Source organism: Mobula birostris, chromosome 3 (genome assembly GCF_030028105.1).
Source record: "Mobula birostris isolate sMobBir1 chromosome 3, sMobBir1.hap1, whole genome shotgun sequence".
NCBI classification, from domain to species: domain Eukaryota; kingdom Metazoa; phylum Chordata; class Chondrichthyes; order Myliobatiformes; family Myliobatidae; genus Mobula; species Mobula birostris.
The window spans coordinates 17,687,124-17,704,721 of NC_092372.1; the positions used below are offsets into that span (position 1 = coordinate 17,687,124).

The 17,598-nt window shown below is 42.2% G+C and overlaps 1 protein-coding gene across 2 annotated transcripts in view; it reads right to left on the bottom strand.

Annotated features, from left to right (window-relative positions):
* The window catches only part of LOC140194909 (A disintegrin and metalloproteinase with thrombospondin motifs 12-like), a 688,485-nt gene that overhangs the window by 416,848 nt on the left and 254,039 nt on the right, over nucleotides 1-17,598 (bottom strand). For both annotated transcript variants that reach the window (XM_072252276.1, XM_072252277.1), the window contains exons 6-8: nucleotides 11,444-11,568; nucleotides 6,272-6,421; nucleotides 3,308-3,451 (exon numbers count right to left, since the gene is read on the bottom strand). In XM_072252276.1, coding sequence (XP_072108377.1) covers nucleotides 3,308-3,451; nucleotides 6,272-6,421; nucleotides 11,444-11,568 — 419 coding nt within the window. The remainder of the gene's footprint in view (nucleotides 1-3,307; nucleotides 3,452-6,271; nucleotides 6,422-11,443; nucleotides 11,569-17,598) is intronic.

Here is a 17,598-nt window from a genome sequence, read left to right on the forward strand (position 1 = left end):
TTAATTTGCTTCTGAATTAACAAGCTGTAAGGGACCACAAGATAAGAGAGAACCAATACTGAACTCGACAGGCCAATAAGTAACTGAAGTCTAGGAGCAACTGGATGAGGCTGGCTAGAATATTTAAGACCAAAACACATAGGAATAGAATTAGCCATCTGGTCTATCGAGTCTGTCCCGAGTCTTCTTCCCATAGCCTTTGATACCATGGCCAAATCAGGAACCTATCAAGCTCTGTCTTAAATATACCCAACGACCTGTCCTCCACAGCTGCCCGTGGTAACAAGTTCTACACACTCTGGCTAAAGAAATTGCTCCACTGTTTTAAATGGACGCTCCTCTATCCTGAGGCTATGGCCTCTTGTCCTAGACTCTCCTACCATGGGAAACATTCTTTCCACATCTACTCTGTCTAGGACTTTCAACATTTGAAAGGTTTCAATGAGATCCCCTCTCATCCTTCTAAATTCCAGTGAGTACAGACCCAGAGCCATCAAACGTTCCTCATATGATAACCCTTTCATTTCCAGAATCATCACTGTGAGCCTCCTCTGAGTCCTCTCCAATGTCTGCACATCTTTTCATCGATAAGGAACCCAAAACTGTTCACAGTACTCAAGGTGAGGCCTCATCAGTGCCTTATAAAGACTCAGCATCACATTCCTGCTCTTGTATTCGAGACCTCTTGAAATGAATGCTGACATTGCATTTGCCTTCCATACCACCAACTCTACCTGCAAGTTAACCTTTAGGGTGTTCTGCATAAGGGCTCCCAAGTCTCTCTGCATTTCAGATTTTTGGATTTTTTACCCATTTGGAAAATAGTCTGCATATTCATTTCTTCTACCAAAGTGCATGGCCATGCATTTTCCAACATTTTATTTCATTTGCCACTTTTTTGCCCCCATTCTCCTGATCTGTCTAAGTCCTTCTGCAGCCTACCTGTTTCCTCAACACTACCGGCCCCTCCACCAATCTTCGTATCATCTGCAAACTTGGCAACAAAGCCATCTATCCCATCACCTAAATCATTGACATACAGCATAAAAAGAAGCGGTCCCAATCCAGACCCTTGCCAAATGGGCTGCCGGAATGACACCAAACGCCCGCAAAGCTCGGCTTTTAAATGAGCACCACCGCCACCAACCTGCAAGAAACCTCATCACTGTGCGCTGCTCCCGCCGCTGACTGGGCTGCTGCCAGCATTGTAAAGCGTTGTGCTAACCACTACGCTACGGTGGCTGGCCAAACAGGAGGGAAAGCAAGAGGAAGAAAGGAGGGAGAAGGAAAAGACTGAGGAAGAGGAAGGAGGAAGACAACACAGTCTCAGGTCAGTCCATGTCTGAACAACATACAATATCAATGCCAACAGACACAACGTTAATTACTCATTAGTTACTTTGTTTTCTTTATTTATGTCAGTGACCTTCACAGTTCACAAGGCCATTACGCCAAAACAAAATGCAGTACATTTAGACATATGAAAACATGCCATATAATGCAGAAGTCTCCACTAGTCGATGCCTTTTCTTAATGTCAGTCTTCCACCTGCCTTTTAAGGCTCTGTTCCAACATGGTGCTATTTTGGAGGTCTATGGAACAATGTGTATACTAACATCAAGAGGCAATGTTTGGTCTTAAAATCTTACGCAAGGTTCACAAAAATTCTTTGCTCCATTACATTGTATGCTCACTGATGTATCACTGACGTAGGACATGGATTTGTTGTTCTGTGGCAGCAGTTCAGTGCAATACTTAAAAACTTGTGTAAAATAGTGATGTAGAGTTCATGGATTGCAGAGAAATCCGATGGTGGAAGAAAGGAGCTGCTCCTAAAATGCTGAGTGTGCATCCACAGGCTCCTCTACCTCCTCCCTGATGGTAGTGATGAGAAGAGAGAGCATCTTCTGGATGGTGAGAGTCCTTCGTGATGGATGCAGCCTTCTGGAGGCATTGCCTTTTGTCAACTCTCTCGATGGAGGAGAGTTTAGTGTTCATGATGGAGCTAGTTCAGTGTACAACCCTATACAGTTTTCTCCAGCCTTGTGCATTTGTACCTCCAAACAGTTTGAATGCGCTCCATGGTACATCTGTAGAAATCTGATGTAGTCTTTGGTGACGCGCCATATCTCCTCAAACTCCTAACGACGTATAGCCTCTGGTGTGCCCTCTTCGTGACTGCATCAATCTTCTCTGAGGATGGGCACCTTATCCTGGCAGATGCTTGTGAGTCCGAGATCCCGACAGCGATAATATCTGAAGCTTAGCTCCTGGTAGGGTCAGCCCCAGTAGTAAGGTCAAGGGGGTGGATCCAGGCAAAGAGTGATCCAAGCAAGACCCCAACATTGGAGCTGGTGGAAGATGACGACACATCACAACGGCAGGGAAAGCTGCAGCCGTGAAGGGCCCCCAGTCGTCTTAGATACCATGCCACTGGACCTTGACCCTAATTTTCCAGGGATCGTGTGGTGGCTGCCCATGCATCAGCCTTCCCATATTATAGCCATGCACAGGCATTCTCCATTAAGGGAATAACCCCTTGGGAGAATGTCATACTTGACTCGAGTGTTTGTGTTGGGTCCAGGATAGATTTTCAGAGATGCTGACACCAGGGAACTTGAAGCAAAATGCTCAAATATATAATGCAATTCATGCTGCGTTCCCATCAAACTCGTTTTGTAAGCCACCGTACCAAACTCAAAATCCGAGTCCTCCCCAGAAAAACGTGTGAGCTGGTACTCACCCCATCCTTTCCTTCTGCCCAAAGTGCAGGCTGGTCACAGCTTATCATGAGTGGATACTACCAATAAACTAACTTCAAAATCATGCACAGCAACTGTTTCCACAAGGTAAAATATCTTATAACATTTAATACTCTTTTTTTAATGTATTAATCACAAAAATGCTGCTTATTGATTGAGCTTTGAAGTAGAATTTTAAAGGTACCTCTGATTTTCATTTTTGTTCTTTCTTGAGATACCAGACATTGCAGACTACGTGCTGTTCAGCAGCCCAACTGTCAAAATCCTAACAAAATTTCAGGAGGTATTACAGATAGTGGGTTCTGCTCTTATCATTTTAGAATCCACCAAAGAAAATCTGAAAAGAATTTCAAGATATTCTGCAGCTTTGCAATTTTTCATTTGCAATCGTTCCTCCCAGTTACTTCTGCTCCATAAAATTGTCTCCCGCCATGTCACAGCAGAACAATTTTCTCCATGAAAAATGAGGCAAGTTGTAGGCAAAAACAAAAAAAAATTGAGGACTATCAAACTATAAAAATGTCAGGTATAAATTAGTGACTCACTCCAGGAACCGTGTGATGTAATCTTTGCTGCAAGGTGACCAAATAAGAGGAGACTGATCATACTGCAGTTGTCGTGACATAATGAAATGCTGAGAGTCCACGGGTTCACAGTCATTACCCTGACCATCATGCTGGATTCCAAAACTGCAAAGATAACAGCAGGAATTTCATAAGCTACATCAACAAAGCTGTATACATTCTTTCAGGAAGTTTTCAAATTATATTCTGTTTTCTTATTGCAAATACTTTTTATTTATTTCTAAGGAAAATAAATGACAACATTAATTAGTTGGAGAAGCAACACCTCATATTCTATCTGGGTAGCTTTCAATCTGATGGCATGAGCATGAATTTCAAAGTTCAAAGTAAATTTATCATCAAAGTACCATATGTCACCATATATAAACCTGACATTCATTTTCTTGTGGGCATTCACAGTAAATACAATAAGCACAATAGAATCAATGAAAGACTGCACATAACAAGACAATCAATGTGCAAAAAACAATAAATTGTGAAAATACAAAAAGAAATAATAATAATAATAAATAAATATTTAGAACATGAGATGAAGTGTCCCTGAAAGTCAGTCTATATATAGGTTGTGGAGAATGGTTCAGTGATGGGGCGAGTGAAGTTGAGTGAAGCTATCTCCTCTGGTTCAGAGCCTGATGGTTGAGGAGTGTTAACTGTCCCTGAACCTGGTGTTGTGGGTCCAGAGGCTTCTAATGGCAGCAGCAAGAAGAGAGCTTGGCCTAGATGATGGGGGGCTTTGATGATGGGTGCCACTTTCCTGTGACAGCACTCCATATAGACCTACTCAGTGATGGGGAGGGATTCACTAGTAATGGACTAGGCCATACACACTGTCTTTTGTAGGATGCTCTGACCAAGGGCATTGGCGTTTCCATACCAGGCCACGATGCAACCAGTCAATATACTCTCCACCAGATATCTGTAGAAGTTCTCTAACTTCTGGTAAATTTTCCACCTCCCCCTTCCATTCCCCTCTCTGGTTCCCCCCCTTACTTCTTTCTTCCTCTCACCTGCCTATCACCCTCCCTTGATGTTTCTCCACCTTCCCTTTCTCCCATCGTCCACTCTTAACTCCTATTAGTTTCCCTTTTCTTCAGCTCTTTAACTTTTCCACCTATCACCTCCCAGCTTCTCACTTCATCTCCCCCCCACCTTCACCAACCATCCCCCTCACCTGGCTTCACCTATCACCTTCTGGCTTGTACTCTTTCCCCTCCCCCACCTTCTTATCCTGGCTTCTTAGGCTTTTCCTTCCAACCCTGATGAATGGTCCTGGCCAAAAATGTCAACTGTACATTCCCCTCTACAGATGCTGCTTAATATTCTGAGTTGCTCTAGCATTTTCTATGTGTTGCTCTGAATTTCCAGCATCTGCACAATCTAGTGTTTTTCGATATATTTTCAATTGCTTTCATTTCCCTCCTCATCGGATGTTCATTAGTCTTTTTTTAAACAGGTTCTTTTTCTTGTTTTCTGGCTACCTGTAAGGAAAATAATCTCACAGTTGTATAATTTATACATACTTTGATAATAAATGTACTTTGAACTTTGAATTATCCTCATAATATTTTAGAACATACCATGACCATACACTCCCATATCATAATGGCTTTGAGTTACAGAGTCATAGAGCACTATAGCAGAGAATAAATTACTTGTGGCCCATCTAGTCCAAGCCAAATTATTATTCTGTCTATTCTCATCAACTTGCACCTGGACCATAGCCTTCTACACCCCTTCAATCGATGTACTTAGCCAAATATCTTTCAAAATGTTGAATTCAAACCTGCGTCTACCACTTCTACTGGCAGCTTGTTCCACATTCTCACCAACATTTGAGTGAAGAAGCCTCCCCTCATGTTCCCCTTAAATATTTCACCATTTACCCATGACCTGTAGTTCTAGTCTCACGCAAGCTCTGCTAGCATTTACCCTATCTACATCCCTCACTATTTTGTATAACCATATCAAAGCTGCTCACTGCACTTGTAGAGAATGTGGCCGAAACAAAAAATCAGGCAGAGAAAAAACATTGCCGACACTAACAACCCGACAAGCTGCCTTTTCCAAAAGATCCTATCTGGGAAGCAGTACAGGGCTATTAAAATAAAAACTTCACACCATCTTAAAAGCTTCTTTACCCAGGTAGTAAATCTGATCAATCATTCCAACCACACACTCCTCTATCTACTACTGCCATCACTGCACTACTTCAAACCACTCTTTTATAATGCTGTTTACATTGTAAATACATGACGCACATGCATGCACAATTTCATCTCTACAGATTATTTTTAGATAATTTTTTATTCTTATAATTGTTGACTGTTGTTGTTTTTGTTGCATGTCACACCAACACAGCACAGCAAATTCATAGTACATTTAAATGTATTTGGTGAATAAAGTTGATTCTTGATCTTCTATTGCACCCTCTGATTCTTTTTCTTTATTTATTCATTGAGATACAGCGAGGAATAGACCCTTCCAGCCCTTCGAACCACTCCGGCCAGCTATCCCCTGATTTAACACAACCACCAATTAACCTGACAACTAATACACCTTGCACCATGGGAGGAAACTGGATCACCTGGAGAAAACCCACGTGGTCATAGGAAGAACGTACAAACCCCTTCCCCTTAGAGGCAGCTTTGTGATACAGTTAACTGCCAGCACACCAAGGTGTGACTACTTAAGTTGGTTCAACTTTTTGCTCTCCTAATGTCACGGCACAGTGCTTGATACTGGCTAACAACCAGTGATGAAAATGCAAGGTAATTTTAATCTTCAGCAGCTGCAGTACAGTGGAGAGGCTCTCGATGGAGAGAAGCTTATTCAAATAATTCTAACTAATCCTGTAGTGGCAAATCTACATAGCTGAAATGAAATCTGTACATAATTACACACACTGCTTTATAAGAGAAGAGATACCTGTGGCCAATCTCATGTGCGATGGTGAATGCGACTGGCAAGCCAGAATCCTCATTAATATTACAGCTTCGATGTGGTTGGCACATTCCTGAGACATGAGACAGCCCTAACGTTTCACAAGGACGATTCATCCCAGCACAGAGATCCTTCCTACAAACAAAAGGTAGTTAGCTCACTTAAAAATCAGCCAACTTGTCCTCAGATGCTATGACTTGAAAACGCACAAGTACTTCTGTAGATTTTTATGCCACTATATGCTGCCAATTTTATCAGCATTAACTGGAATGTAACCGTGTAAACAAAACACATACCATATTTCTTCTATTAACTTCACTTTTTTCAACAGAATAATTCAAAATCATCTTATGCATCAAGCAGAAATAGTTAGGAAAATATTTTTTTTCAATTTTTAATGTAACACATTGTTATATTAAAAGCGTTCAGAGACATAACACAAACATTTTACACTCAGTAGCCACTTTATTTGGTAAAACTGTACACCAGCTAGTTAACACAAATTTCTAATCAGCCAATCATATGGCAGCAACTCAAGTCAGGTCATGTCAAGTTTGCCATTTAACTATATATATGTGTATACTATCAAGCAAGACATTTTCTCTGAACCAGGGTGTAAAACACATAACACACAACTACTTATACAAGTAAGGATAAAACCTACAGATGAAAAAACAAACTAAAGCACAGAGATTAAATATTGTAAAGCACAGATTAACCAGTGACACTTCGAATGTAATGTGGCAGGGAGTTCAGAAGCTCCAGGTAAGAAACTGTTTCCCATCCTGACCATTCTTGTTCTTGTGCATTGGAATTTCCCATCTGATGGTAGAAAGTCTAAGAAACTGCTGAATGTCCAAACCTCTAGACCATGTCTGGATGAAAGCTTGCAGGCAGCGTCAAGAGGTTCAGTTGTTTTTCAGACCAAACACCAGAACAGGGAAGAAGGGCGATTAAGTGATTTTGACCTTAGAATGATTGTTGGTGCCAGATGGGATCAAAATCAGGTTTAATATCACTGGAATATGTTGTGAATTTTTCTGTTATGTGGCAGCAGTACAGTGCAATACAAAGTAAAACTGTAAATTACTACTGTATATACAGTACCTATGAAAAATATTCATCTTCCTTGGAAGATTCCATATTTTATTGTTTTATAACATTGAATTACAGTGGATTTAATTTGGCTTTTTTGACACGGACCAACAGAAAACGACTCATGTCAAAGTGATAACAAACTTCTACTAATTGGTCTAAGTTAATTACAATTCTTTAACACAAAATAATTGATTGCATAATTACTCACCCCTGTAAGTTAGTATTTAGTAGATGCACCTTTGGCAGCAATTACAGCCTTGAGTCTGTGTGATAGGTCTCTATCAGCTTTGCACAGCACATCTGGACAATGCAAATTTTCCCCATTCTTCTTTACAAAACTGCTCAAGTCCTGTCAGATTGCATGGGGATAATGAGAGAACAGCCCTTTTTATGTCCAGTCATAAATTCCAATCCGATTGAGGTCTAGACTTTCACTTGGCCACTCTAGGACATTAACTTTATTGTCATTAAGCCGTTCCTGTGTAGTTATGGCTTTATGCCTAGGGTCATTGTCTTGATGTGAAAAAAATCCTCCTAAGTTATGGTTCTCTTGTAGACTGCATTAGGTTTTCCTGCAGGGTTTTCCTGTAGTATGCTGCATTCATTTTACCCTCTACCTTCATAAACCTTCCCGGGCCTGCTGCAGTGAAGCATTCCCACAGCATGATGTAGCCACCACCATGCTTCACAGTAGAGATGGTGTGTTTTTGACTGTGTGGTGCTTGGCTTATGCCAAACATAGCGTTTAGTCTGACGGCCAAAAAGCAAAATTTTGGTGGTTTCATCAGAATCTTCTTCCAGCTGACTTCACAGTCTCCCACATGACTTCCGGCAAACTCTGGCCAAGATTTCATGTGAGCTTTTTTTTTCAACAATTGCTTTCTCTTTGCCACTCACCCACAAAGCAGCGACTAGTGAAGCACCCGGGCAACAGTCGTTGTATACGCAGTCTTTCCCATCTACTCCTCTAGCGTTATCATAGGTCTGTTGGGGGCTTCCCTCAGTAGTTCCCTTCTTGCACGGTCACTCAGTTTTTGAGGATGGTCTGCTTTAGGCAGATTTAAAGCTGTGCCATATTCTTTCAATTTCTCAATGATTCACTTAACTGTACTCCAAGGGATATTCAGTGACTTGGAAATTTTCTTGTATCCACCTCCTGACTTGTGCTTTTCGATAACCTTTTCCGCAGAGGTGCTTGGAGAGCTCTTTTGTCTTTACCATGTAGTAGTCACCAGGGTACTGATTCACTGCGGTTAGACCTTGCAGATACAGGTGTATTTTTACTACAATCAGTTGAAACACTTTAACTGCACACAGGTGATCTCCATTTAACCAATAACGTGACCTCTAAATTGGTTGAACCAATTGGCGTGTCTGATTTGAAGGGGTGAATACATATGCAATCATTTATTTTTTTTTGTTTTATATTAATAATTAATTTAGATCACTTTGAAGAGATTATTTCACTTTGACACGAAAGAGCCTTTTTCTGTTGATCAGTGTAAAGAAAAGCCAACCGTGATTCAGTGTTGTAAAACTCTGTGGTTAAGACGGTGTATTGGCCTTCATCAATCATGGAATTGAACTTAGGAGCTGAGAGGTAATGTTGCAGCTATATAGGACCCTGGTCAGACCCCACTTGGAGTACTGTGCTCAATTCTGGTCACCTCACTATAGGAAGGATACGGAAACCATAGAAAGGGTGCAGGGGAGATTTACAAGAATGTTGCCTGGATTGGGGAACATGCCTTATAAAAACAGGTTGAGTGAACAAAGCCTTTTCTTCTTGGGGCGATGGAGAATGAGAGATAACTTGATACAGGTGTATAAAATGATGAGAGGCATTGATCATGTGGATAGTCAGAGGCTTTTTCCCAGAGCTGAAATGGCTGCCACAAGAGGGTACAGGTTTAAGGTGCTTGGAAGTAGGTACAGAGGAAATGTCGGGGTAAGTTTTATACGTAGAGAGTGGTGAGTGTATGGAATGGGCTGCCGGCAGCAGTGGTGGAGGCAGAAACGATAGGATCTTTTAAGAAACTCCTGGATAGCAACATGGAGCTTAGAAGAATATAGAGGGATATGGATAAAGCCTAGGTAGTTCTAAGGTAAGGACATAGAAACATAGAAAACCTACAACACAATACAGGCCCTTTGGCCCACAAAGTTGTGCCAAACATGTCCCTACTTTAGAAGTTACTAGGCTTACCAATAGCCCATTTTTCTGAGCTCCATGTACCTATCCAAAAGTCTCTTAAAAGACACTAACATATCCGCCTATCGCATGCACTGGCTTCCTGCCTTTTGATCACTCAGCTGGGGAGAGAGGAAAGCGTGCCGCGATGCCTGGAGAATGGTGCCCAGCTTTTCCGCATTTTGGATGTGGACTTGGATTACAGACTTTTTTTCAGTCTTATAGTTTTTAACATTCTGTGTTTTTTGCCCAATCTTTCTCAATTTTTTTGCGCGGGAGGAGGGATCTGCGGGTCGGTGTTTGTTCCATTTTTGTTCTTCTTTTGTGTGGGAGGAGGGATTTGAGGGTTGATGCGCTGGTTCCATTTTGTTCTTGTTTTTGTGTGGGAGGTGGGATTTGAGGGTTGATTGTGCTGCTTTTCTTTTCGTTTTTGGTTTCATGGCTACTCGGAGAAGAGGTATTTCAGAGTTTATATTTTGATAATAAAAAAAAATAAATAAAATGATCCTTAACTTCTTGCTTCTCCATCCCTGTTGGAAAATTATTTCACTCACTGGACAGTGATACATTGCTTGAAACAACAGAAATCCTTGTGATATTCAAGCAGTACGCACGTACCACATGGAGACATGCACTCTGCACTGCCATGGACCTAACATGGGGAAACAGTTGAAATCTTAAGTCAATGTACCTATAGTATAAACTTATGGGCATGATGGCCTCTTCCCACACCATTAATTTCCATGATTCTATCACTTGTTTGTTCACTACGTACCTTGTTGTATGACATAGGTAATCACGATCTTTCCATGACCATGATTGTTCTTGGCAAATTTTTCTACAGAAGTGGTTTGCTTCTGGGCAGTGCCTTTACAAGATGGGTGACCCCAGCCATTATCAATATCCTTCAGAGATTGTCTGCCCAGCGTCACTGGTTACGTAACCAGGACTTCTGATGTGCTCATACGACCATCCACCACCAGCTCCCATGGTTCACGTGACCCTGATCGGGAGGCTAAGCAGGTGCTACACCTTGTTCAAGGGTGGCCTGCAGGCTAACAGAGGGAAGGAGTGCCTTACACCTCCCTTGGTAGAGACGTATCTCCACCCCACCACCCACACAATTCTATACCTCATTCAGCTCTACCTAGCAGGAGTATTTAATTTATACTGTCTTTGTAGTAATCTAAAAAGGTGACAAAACAAATCGATGAAGGTAAAGCAGTGGATGTGGTTACTTACGGCGTTTTGGCAAGGGCTGTTCTGTTCTATGTTCTATAGTATGTAATGTACGCCACTTTTCAGTTACTTAAAATTCACCTGCAGAACATCAGCAAAACTAGGACTTCTGGGCACCACGGTTGGGAGCAAACCAAAGTCCTTCTCCCACTCTTTCAGTGGATAGTGTGTTGGTGCATGTGCATGCGTGAAGGAGGTGGAGTACTGGAGGTAGTTTAGATCTGGACATGAATAAGCTTGAAGGAGAAGGATAATATATAAGCATCCTTTGTTTTTAGATACCGGAATCATGCAAGTTTACCTGCTGACAGTGAACCTGGAATTTGCATTGGTCCAGCAGGAAAATATGGAAGTGCCCCCCCACCAAGCAACCTGCCTGTATGAAGGCAAGCTGTAGGGCCCCATCCTCTACACCAGAGGCTCTCAACCTTTTTTATGCCATGGACCAGTACTATTAACCCAGGGGTCTGTGAACCTCAGGTTGGTAACTCCTGCACTGCACTATTACCCTTGCTGGTTGTGATACCAATAATACACAAAGCAATTTTCTCTTTAAAAAATCCAGCCCTTTGTGCTATTCGTCTACTGAGTTTGATTTTCTATTATAATTTATTTGAAAAAAAACTAACCGAGTCAACAACACGGCCACATCATGATGATTTGGGCTGGAGTCACTTTTAGGATTGATGTTCTTTTGCCACTTGCAGAAACTGGAAAGCGTATGGTCAGCGTGATGAATGATCTTTAGCTCCTTCTGTAAAAGATTGCAACAAAGTTACTCAAAGAAAACACGACTAGAAGCAGCAATTTAATGAATATAATTTATGTAAATGAACACAACAAGCTGTTTTGTAGAACTTCTTGAAAATATTTTATTTAGTATTTATTTAGAGATACAGTGCAGAACAAGTCCTCTGGCCCAATGAGCCAAGTCACCCTGCAATCCAACTATTTAACCCTAGCCTAATCACAGGACAAATTACAAAGACCAATAAACCTACTAACTGGTTCATTCTGGACTGTGGGAGGAAACTGGAGCACCTGCAAAATATCTACGCAGTCATGGGGAGAGCGTACAAACTCCTGTTGGAGTATTATCAACAGTTTTGGGCCCCATATCTCAGAAAGGAAGTGTTATCCTTGGAGAGAGTCTCGAGGAGGTTCACAAGGATGATTCTAGGATTGAAGGGGTTAACATATGAGGAGCATTTGGCAGCCTTTGGACCTGTACTCAGGGAAATTTAGAAGAACGCAGGGGATCTTTTTGAAACCTATCAAGGTTTAAAGAAATTGATAGGGTGGATGTGGAGAGAATGTTTCCCTTGGTGGCGGTATCCAGAACTAGAGGGCACAGCCTCAAAACTGATGGGTGTCTTTTTAGAACAGAGGTAAGGAGGAATTTTTTTAGCCAGAGAGAAGTGAATCTGTGGAATACTCCACCACAGACTGTGATGGAGGCTAAGTCCATGGGTATATTTAAGGCGGAAGTTGATTGTTTCCTGATTGGTCGAGGCATCAAGGGATATGGCGAGAAGACAGGAGTATGGGGTTGAGTGGGATCCAGGATCAGTCATGATGGAATGGCAGAGCAGGCTAAATGGGCTGAATGGCATAATTCTGCTCCTGTGACTTATGGTTTTATGGTCTAATCCAGGTCAGGCCTTTCAATGTTCGGTAGATTTGAATGAGACGCCCATCGCTCCTCATACATTAACCCTTTCATTCCCAGAATCAATCTCATATATCTTATCCGAAATGTCTCCACATCCTACCTTAGATAGAGGCCCAAGACTGCTCATGGTACTCCAAAGGTGGGCTGAGCAATATCTTGTAAAACCTCAGCATTACATCTTTGCTCCTGTGTTCCAGTCCTCTCGAAATGAATGCTAACATTCCATTATTAGTGGAGTTAACCTTTAGTGAATTCCGCACAAGGGCTCTCATGTCCCTTTGCAGCTCTGATTTCTGAACTCTATCCACATTTAGAAAATAGTCTATGCCTTTATTCCTTCTACTAAAGTGCATGACCATACCCTTCCCTATACCGTATTTCACCTGCCACTTCTTTGCCCAGTCTCCCAACCTATCCAAATCCTTCTGCAAACTCCCTGCTTCCTCAACACTATCTGCCCCTCCACCTATCCTTACATTATCTGTGAACTCAACACCACCCACTGCGGAATACCACTAGCCACCAGAAGCCAACTGGAAAAGACCTCCTTTATTCCTACTCTTTGCCTCCCGCCAGCCAATCTTATATCTATGCTAGTATCTTTCTTGTAATATCAACTTCACCTGTGGCACCTTATCAAAAGCCTTCAGAACTTTGAAAAATGAAAACTTTAAGGGGAACATGAGGGGAAACTTCTACACTCAGAGAGTGGTGTGAGTGTGAAATGAGCTGCCAGCACAAGTGGTGGATGCTATTGTGATTTCAACATTCAAGAGAAGTTTAGACAGGTACATGGATGGGAGGGTAAGGAGGGCTATGGTCCAGGTGTAGGTGGATGGGACTGGGCAGTTTAAATGTGCAACACAGACTGCATGGGCCAAAGGGCCTACTGTAGTTTTCTGTGACCCTATGGCTCTAACCACCAACAAACAACATCCACTGACTTACTTTTATCAATCCTGTGTGTTACTTCCTCAAAGAACAGCATCAGACTTGATAGGCAAATTCTCCCTTTAAGGAAGCCATGCTGACTTTGGCCTATTTTATTGTATGCCTCCAAGTGCCTCAAACTTTATCCTTAATAATGGACTTTAAAATCTTGCTGAACACTAGAGTAAGGCATCCTGGCCTATAATTTTCTCTCTTTTGCCTTCCTCTTAAAGAGAGGTGTGGCATTTATAATTTTCCAGCCCTGAGCTGGAGTCCATCTGGTCAACGGGACTTATCCACTTTCGGACCTTTCAGCTTCCCAACCACTTTTCGTTAGTAATCGCAACTACAGTCACTTCTGCCCCAGACATGCTCAAATTTCTGGCATACTGCTGATGTCTTCCATAGTGAAGACTAATGCAAATTATTAATTCAGTTCATCCACCATTTCTTTGTTCCCATTACTACCACTCCAGTGTCATTTCCAGCATCCAAAGTCAATTTTTGCCTCTATTTATATAACTGAAAAATCCTTTCGATATCCTCTTCTATATAATTGGCTAGTTGCATTTATATTTCATCTTTTCTCTCCTTAGTGGATTTTAACTGCCTTCTGTTAGTTTTTTATAAGCTTTCCAATCCTCCAGGTTCCCACTGTTTTTATTTTGCAGTATTGTATTCCCATCTTTTGCTTTTATGCTGTTTTTGACTTCCCTTGTCAGCCACAGTTGCTTCATCCTCCTTCATTGGGGTTAAATAATTCGGTGTCCCGTGAAGTACTCCCACAAACTCCAGCCACTGCTACTCTACCATCATCTCTGCTAGAGTCCCCTTCCAGTCAACCTTGGCCAGCTCCTCGCTCATTCCTCTGAAGGTACCTTTACACAATGACCTTTACTTCAATGTATTTTAGTTTTATTTGGATAAGCAATACAATTTTACAAAGAATAATTCCCGCCACCACCATGGGAAAATTTCAATATCGAATACTGAGGTAAAGTGTCAAAGTAAAGATGTTAGGTATGGAACGCTATCAAAGGACAAGTTTGCCTTCTGGATAGGAATAGAGAATTTTTCTTGCAACAAATAAGTAAGTACACTCAAACATCAAAGGTTTCCACAGTCTACATATTTGCTCAAAGCATGATTTTCTTTAAATCTCTAACACCTCAAATATTTTCCATTATAGAAACATACCTCTTGCTTCATTTCTCTTGTATTACACCTTCACTACAATGAACCTTTGAATCCGAGTAGCTGATCTGGACTGAGTACACTTATTCTGTACTTGGAAAGGTGGTCTTACCTTCAGCCTGATTTAATCCTTTCATAGTGAATATATATTTCAATAAATCACTCTGATTCTGTATTACATTTTATAAAGACATTTAATTTCCATTGGCGTGTCTAGGAATAGGGTTTCACTTCCCTTTGGCTTTCCAAACATGTGTTTCACATGGTCCACTTTGATCTCCAAAAAGAAATTACTGAAAAAAATTACTGAACTGAGCAAAATACATCACAGATAATTCCGGTGCATTTTGAACACTGCACTAAACCGGGACATCTTACAGCTGATGCCTGAACGCCTGCTTTTGAGGCAATCAGACCTTAAAAGTATCTCTCTCCATGACATCCAATAACCAACTGCAGAAAAGTTTGCCTTGGAGTTAAGGGAAACCATAGGGAGAGATGGATGTAGCATTCTCCAGCATCTGCAGTTACCTCATACATATTGTAATGCACCTTAGGAACCTTACTTCCTAAGTGACCTCACGCAGTGATAGCTACAAAGAGTTCAATCTGTCAGACATCAAAGCATCTGGTGCTGGCCTACATAACATAAAGCTTTGTGATCTATTGAGAGAACACAGAGTGATGCTTATACAGAAGAATCAAGGCTTTAAAGAGGGTAGAAAAGTGAAATATCGTAGCCCAATGGGAACTGATTTAGTTGTGTCTCTGCTTAACTGTTGAGGGGTACTCCTTGTTTTCAGTGGCTAATAAATAAAAGTTGTAAAGTGCATCTAAAAGCACCAATTTACTTTGGTGATTGTGGAAATGGTCACTGCACAGGCAGTAACATCTTCAGCAAAAAAACTAACTGCATGAAGAGCACCACGCACAAAATGCTGGAGGAGCTCAGAAGGTCAGGCAGCATCTATTGAGGGGAACAAACAGTCAATGATTCGGGCCGAGATCCTTCACCAGGACTTAACCCGAAACATTGACTCTTCATTCTTTCCCAACGATGTTGCTGGCATTTTTGTGTGCTTCTCTGGAATTTCAGTGTCTGTGGGTCTTTTGTGTTTATGATTTGCTGGAAAAGCATACGATTGATTAGGATCTTTGCAGGACAGGAATTGCTAATGACCTGCATCTCGAATATAGACCCATAATTCCTTGAAGTGCCCTCACAAGTAGATACAGTAGTAAAGTGAGCTTTTGGCATATTGGCCTTCATAAATCAGAATATTGAGTACAGGAGTTAGATGCTATGTTGAAGTTGTTTCAGCTGTTGACAGAGAAAACTTACAAGGATGTTGTCTGGACTCAAAGACCTGAGTTATAGGGGAAGGGTGAATAGGTTAAGACTTCAGTTCCTGGAGCGTAGGAGAAAAAGGGGAGTTTTGATAGAGGTAGAGAAAATCACGAGGAGTTAATACATTCAGGAATTTTCCACCGAGGTCAGGTGAAGGGAGAAGCAGAGATCATAGGTTAAAGGAGAAATACACAAGGGGAACCTGAGGAGGAACTTCTTCACGCAGAGAGTGGGTGGATAGAGAGTGAAATAAGTTGTCAGAGGAAGCTTGAATGCAACATAAGTGTGAAGTATGGATGGGAGGGGTATGGAGATTTATCTTCTGGGTGCAGGTCAATGGGACCAGGCAGGATAACAGTTCACCACAGAATAGAGAGGCTGAAGGGCTTGTTTCTGTGCTGCAGTGCCCTATGACTCTTTCAGAACTGAGGGTAGAGGGGGAAGATAGACAGTCAAAAGAGGAGACGGAGAGACACGGAGCAGTGGGGCAGGTGCTAGTAGGTGAGTAGGGCTGAGGGTAGCGGACAGAGATAGCCAGGTGGATTTGTGGAGTGCTAGAGCTTGAGTACAGAAGCGGGTGGGTGATAGATGGAATAAACAAGTAGAAGGGCAGACAGAGCTACGGCCAGGGAGACAGGGGCATGAAGGTGGAGGTGGAGGTGGAGGCGGAAGGGTGGTAAGTGGGGACGCAAAGGCTACCAATACTGGAATCTGATAAGTAGAGGAGATGATCATGACAACTATTAGAGGAGAGGTGAAGGGCAGTTAGAACCACAGGGGAGAAGGGAAACAGTGGGTGAAGTGTGTGGGTAGTAGTTCGATAGAACCATGAGGGAAACGGGGATGAAAATGGGTGATGAAGGCTACAGGGGAAGGGCGAGGCAATGGAAGATTGAGCAAAAACAGGAGCAGGTGGATCTGGAGGTTCTGTCTTTCAGGAGCACACCTAAAGTGCTAGAGAAACTCAGCAGGTCAGGCAGCAGTAAGGAGAGAAAGAAACAGTCAATGCTTGCAAAGAAGGTAAGTGACTGGAGAGAGATCAGTAGGGAGGGATGAGAAAACAAAGGAATCATGTAAAGACCATTTATCCTTGCAAGTGGGTCAAACCTCCTCACTCCCCTCCATCGCATAAAGACCATTTATCCCTGCAAGTGGGTCAAACCTCCTCACTCCCCTCCATCGCATAAAGACCATTTATCCCTGCAAGTGGGACAAGCCTCCTCCCTCACCTTGACTCAGAGGACCAAACAATCATTCCAGGTGAGCCAACACTTCACCTGTGAGACGCCATGTAGAGTGGGGAACCATTTCATTGAGCACCTTCACTCTGTGCACACAAAAGGCAGAATTTCGCAGTGGGCATCCATTTCCATTTTATGTCCCATTCCGACATGTTGGTTCATAGCCTCCTCTACTGTCACAATGAGGCCAAACTCAGGTTAAAGGAGCAAAACCACATTTTCTGTCTGGATATCCTCCAACTCATGGCATGAACATCGATTACTCCAACTAGTGGAAATTTCTCCCTCCTCCCGCTCCTCTTTGTTTTCCATTTCCCATTCTGGTTGCCCTCTTACCCGTTTTCTCTTCTCCTCACCTGCCAATCACCCCCCTCCGGTGCACTACCACCCTTCCTTTTC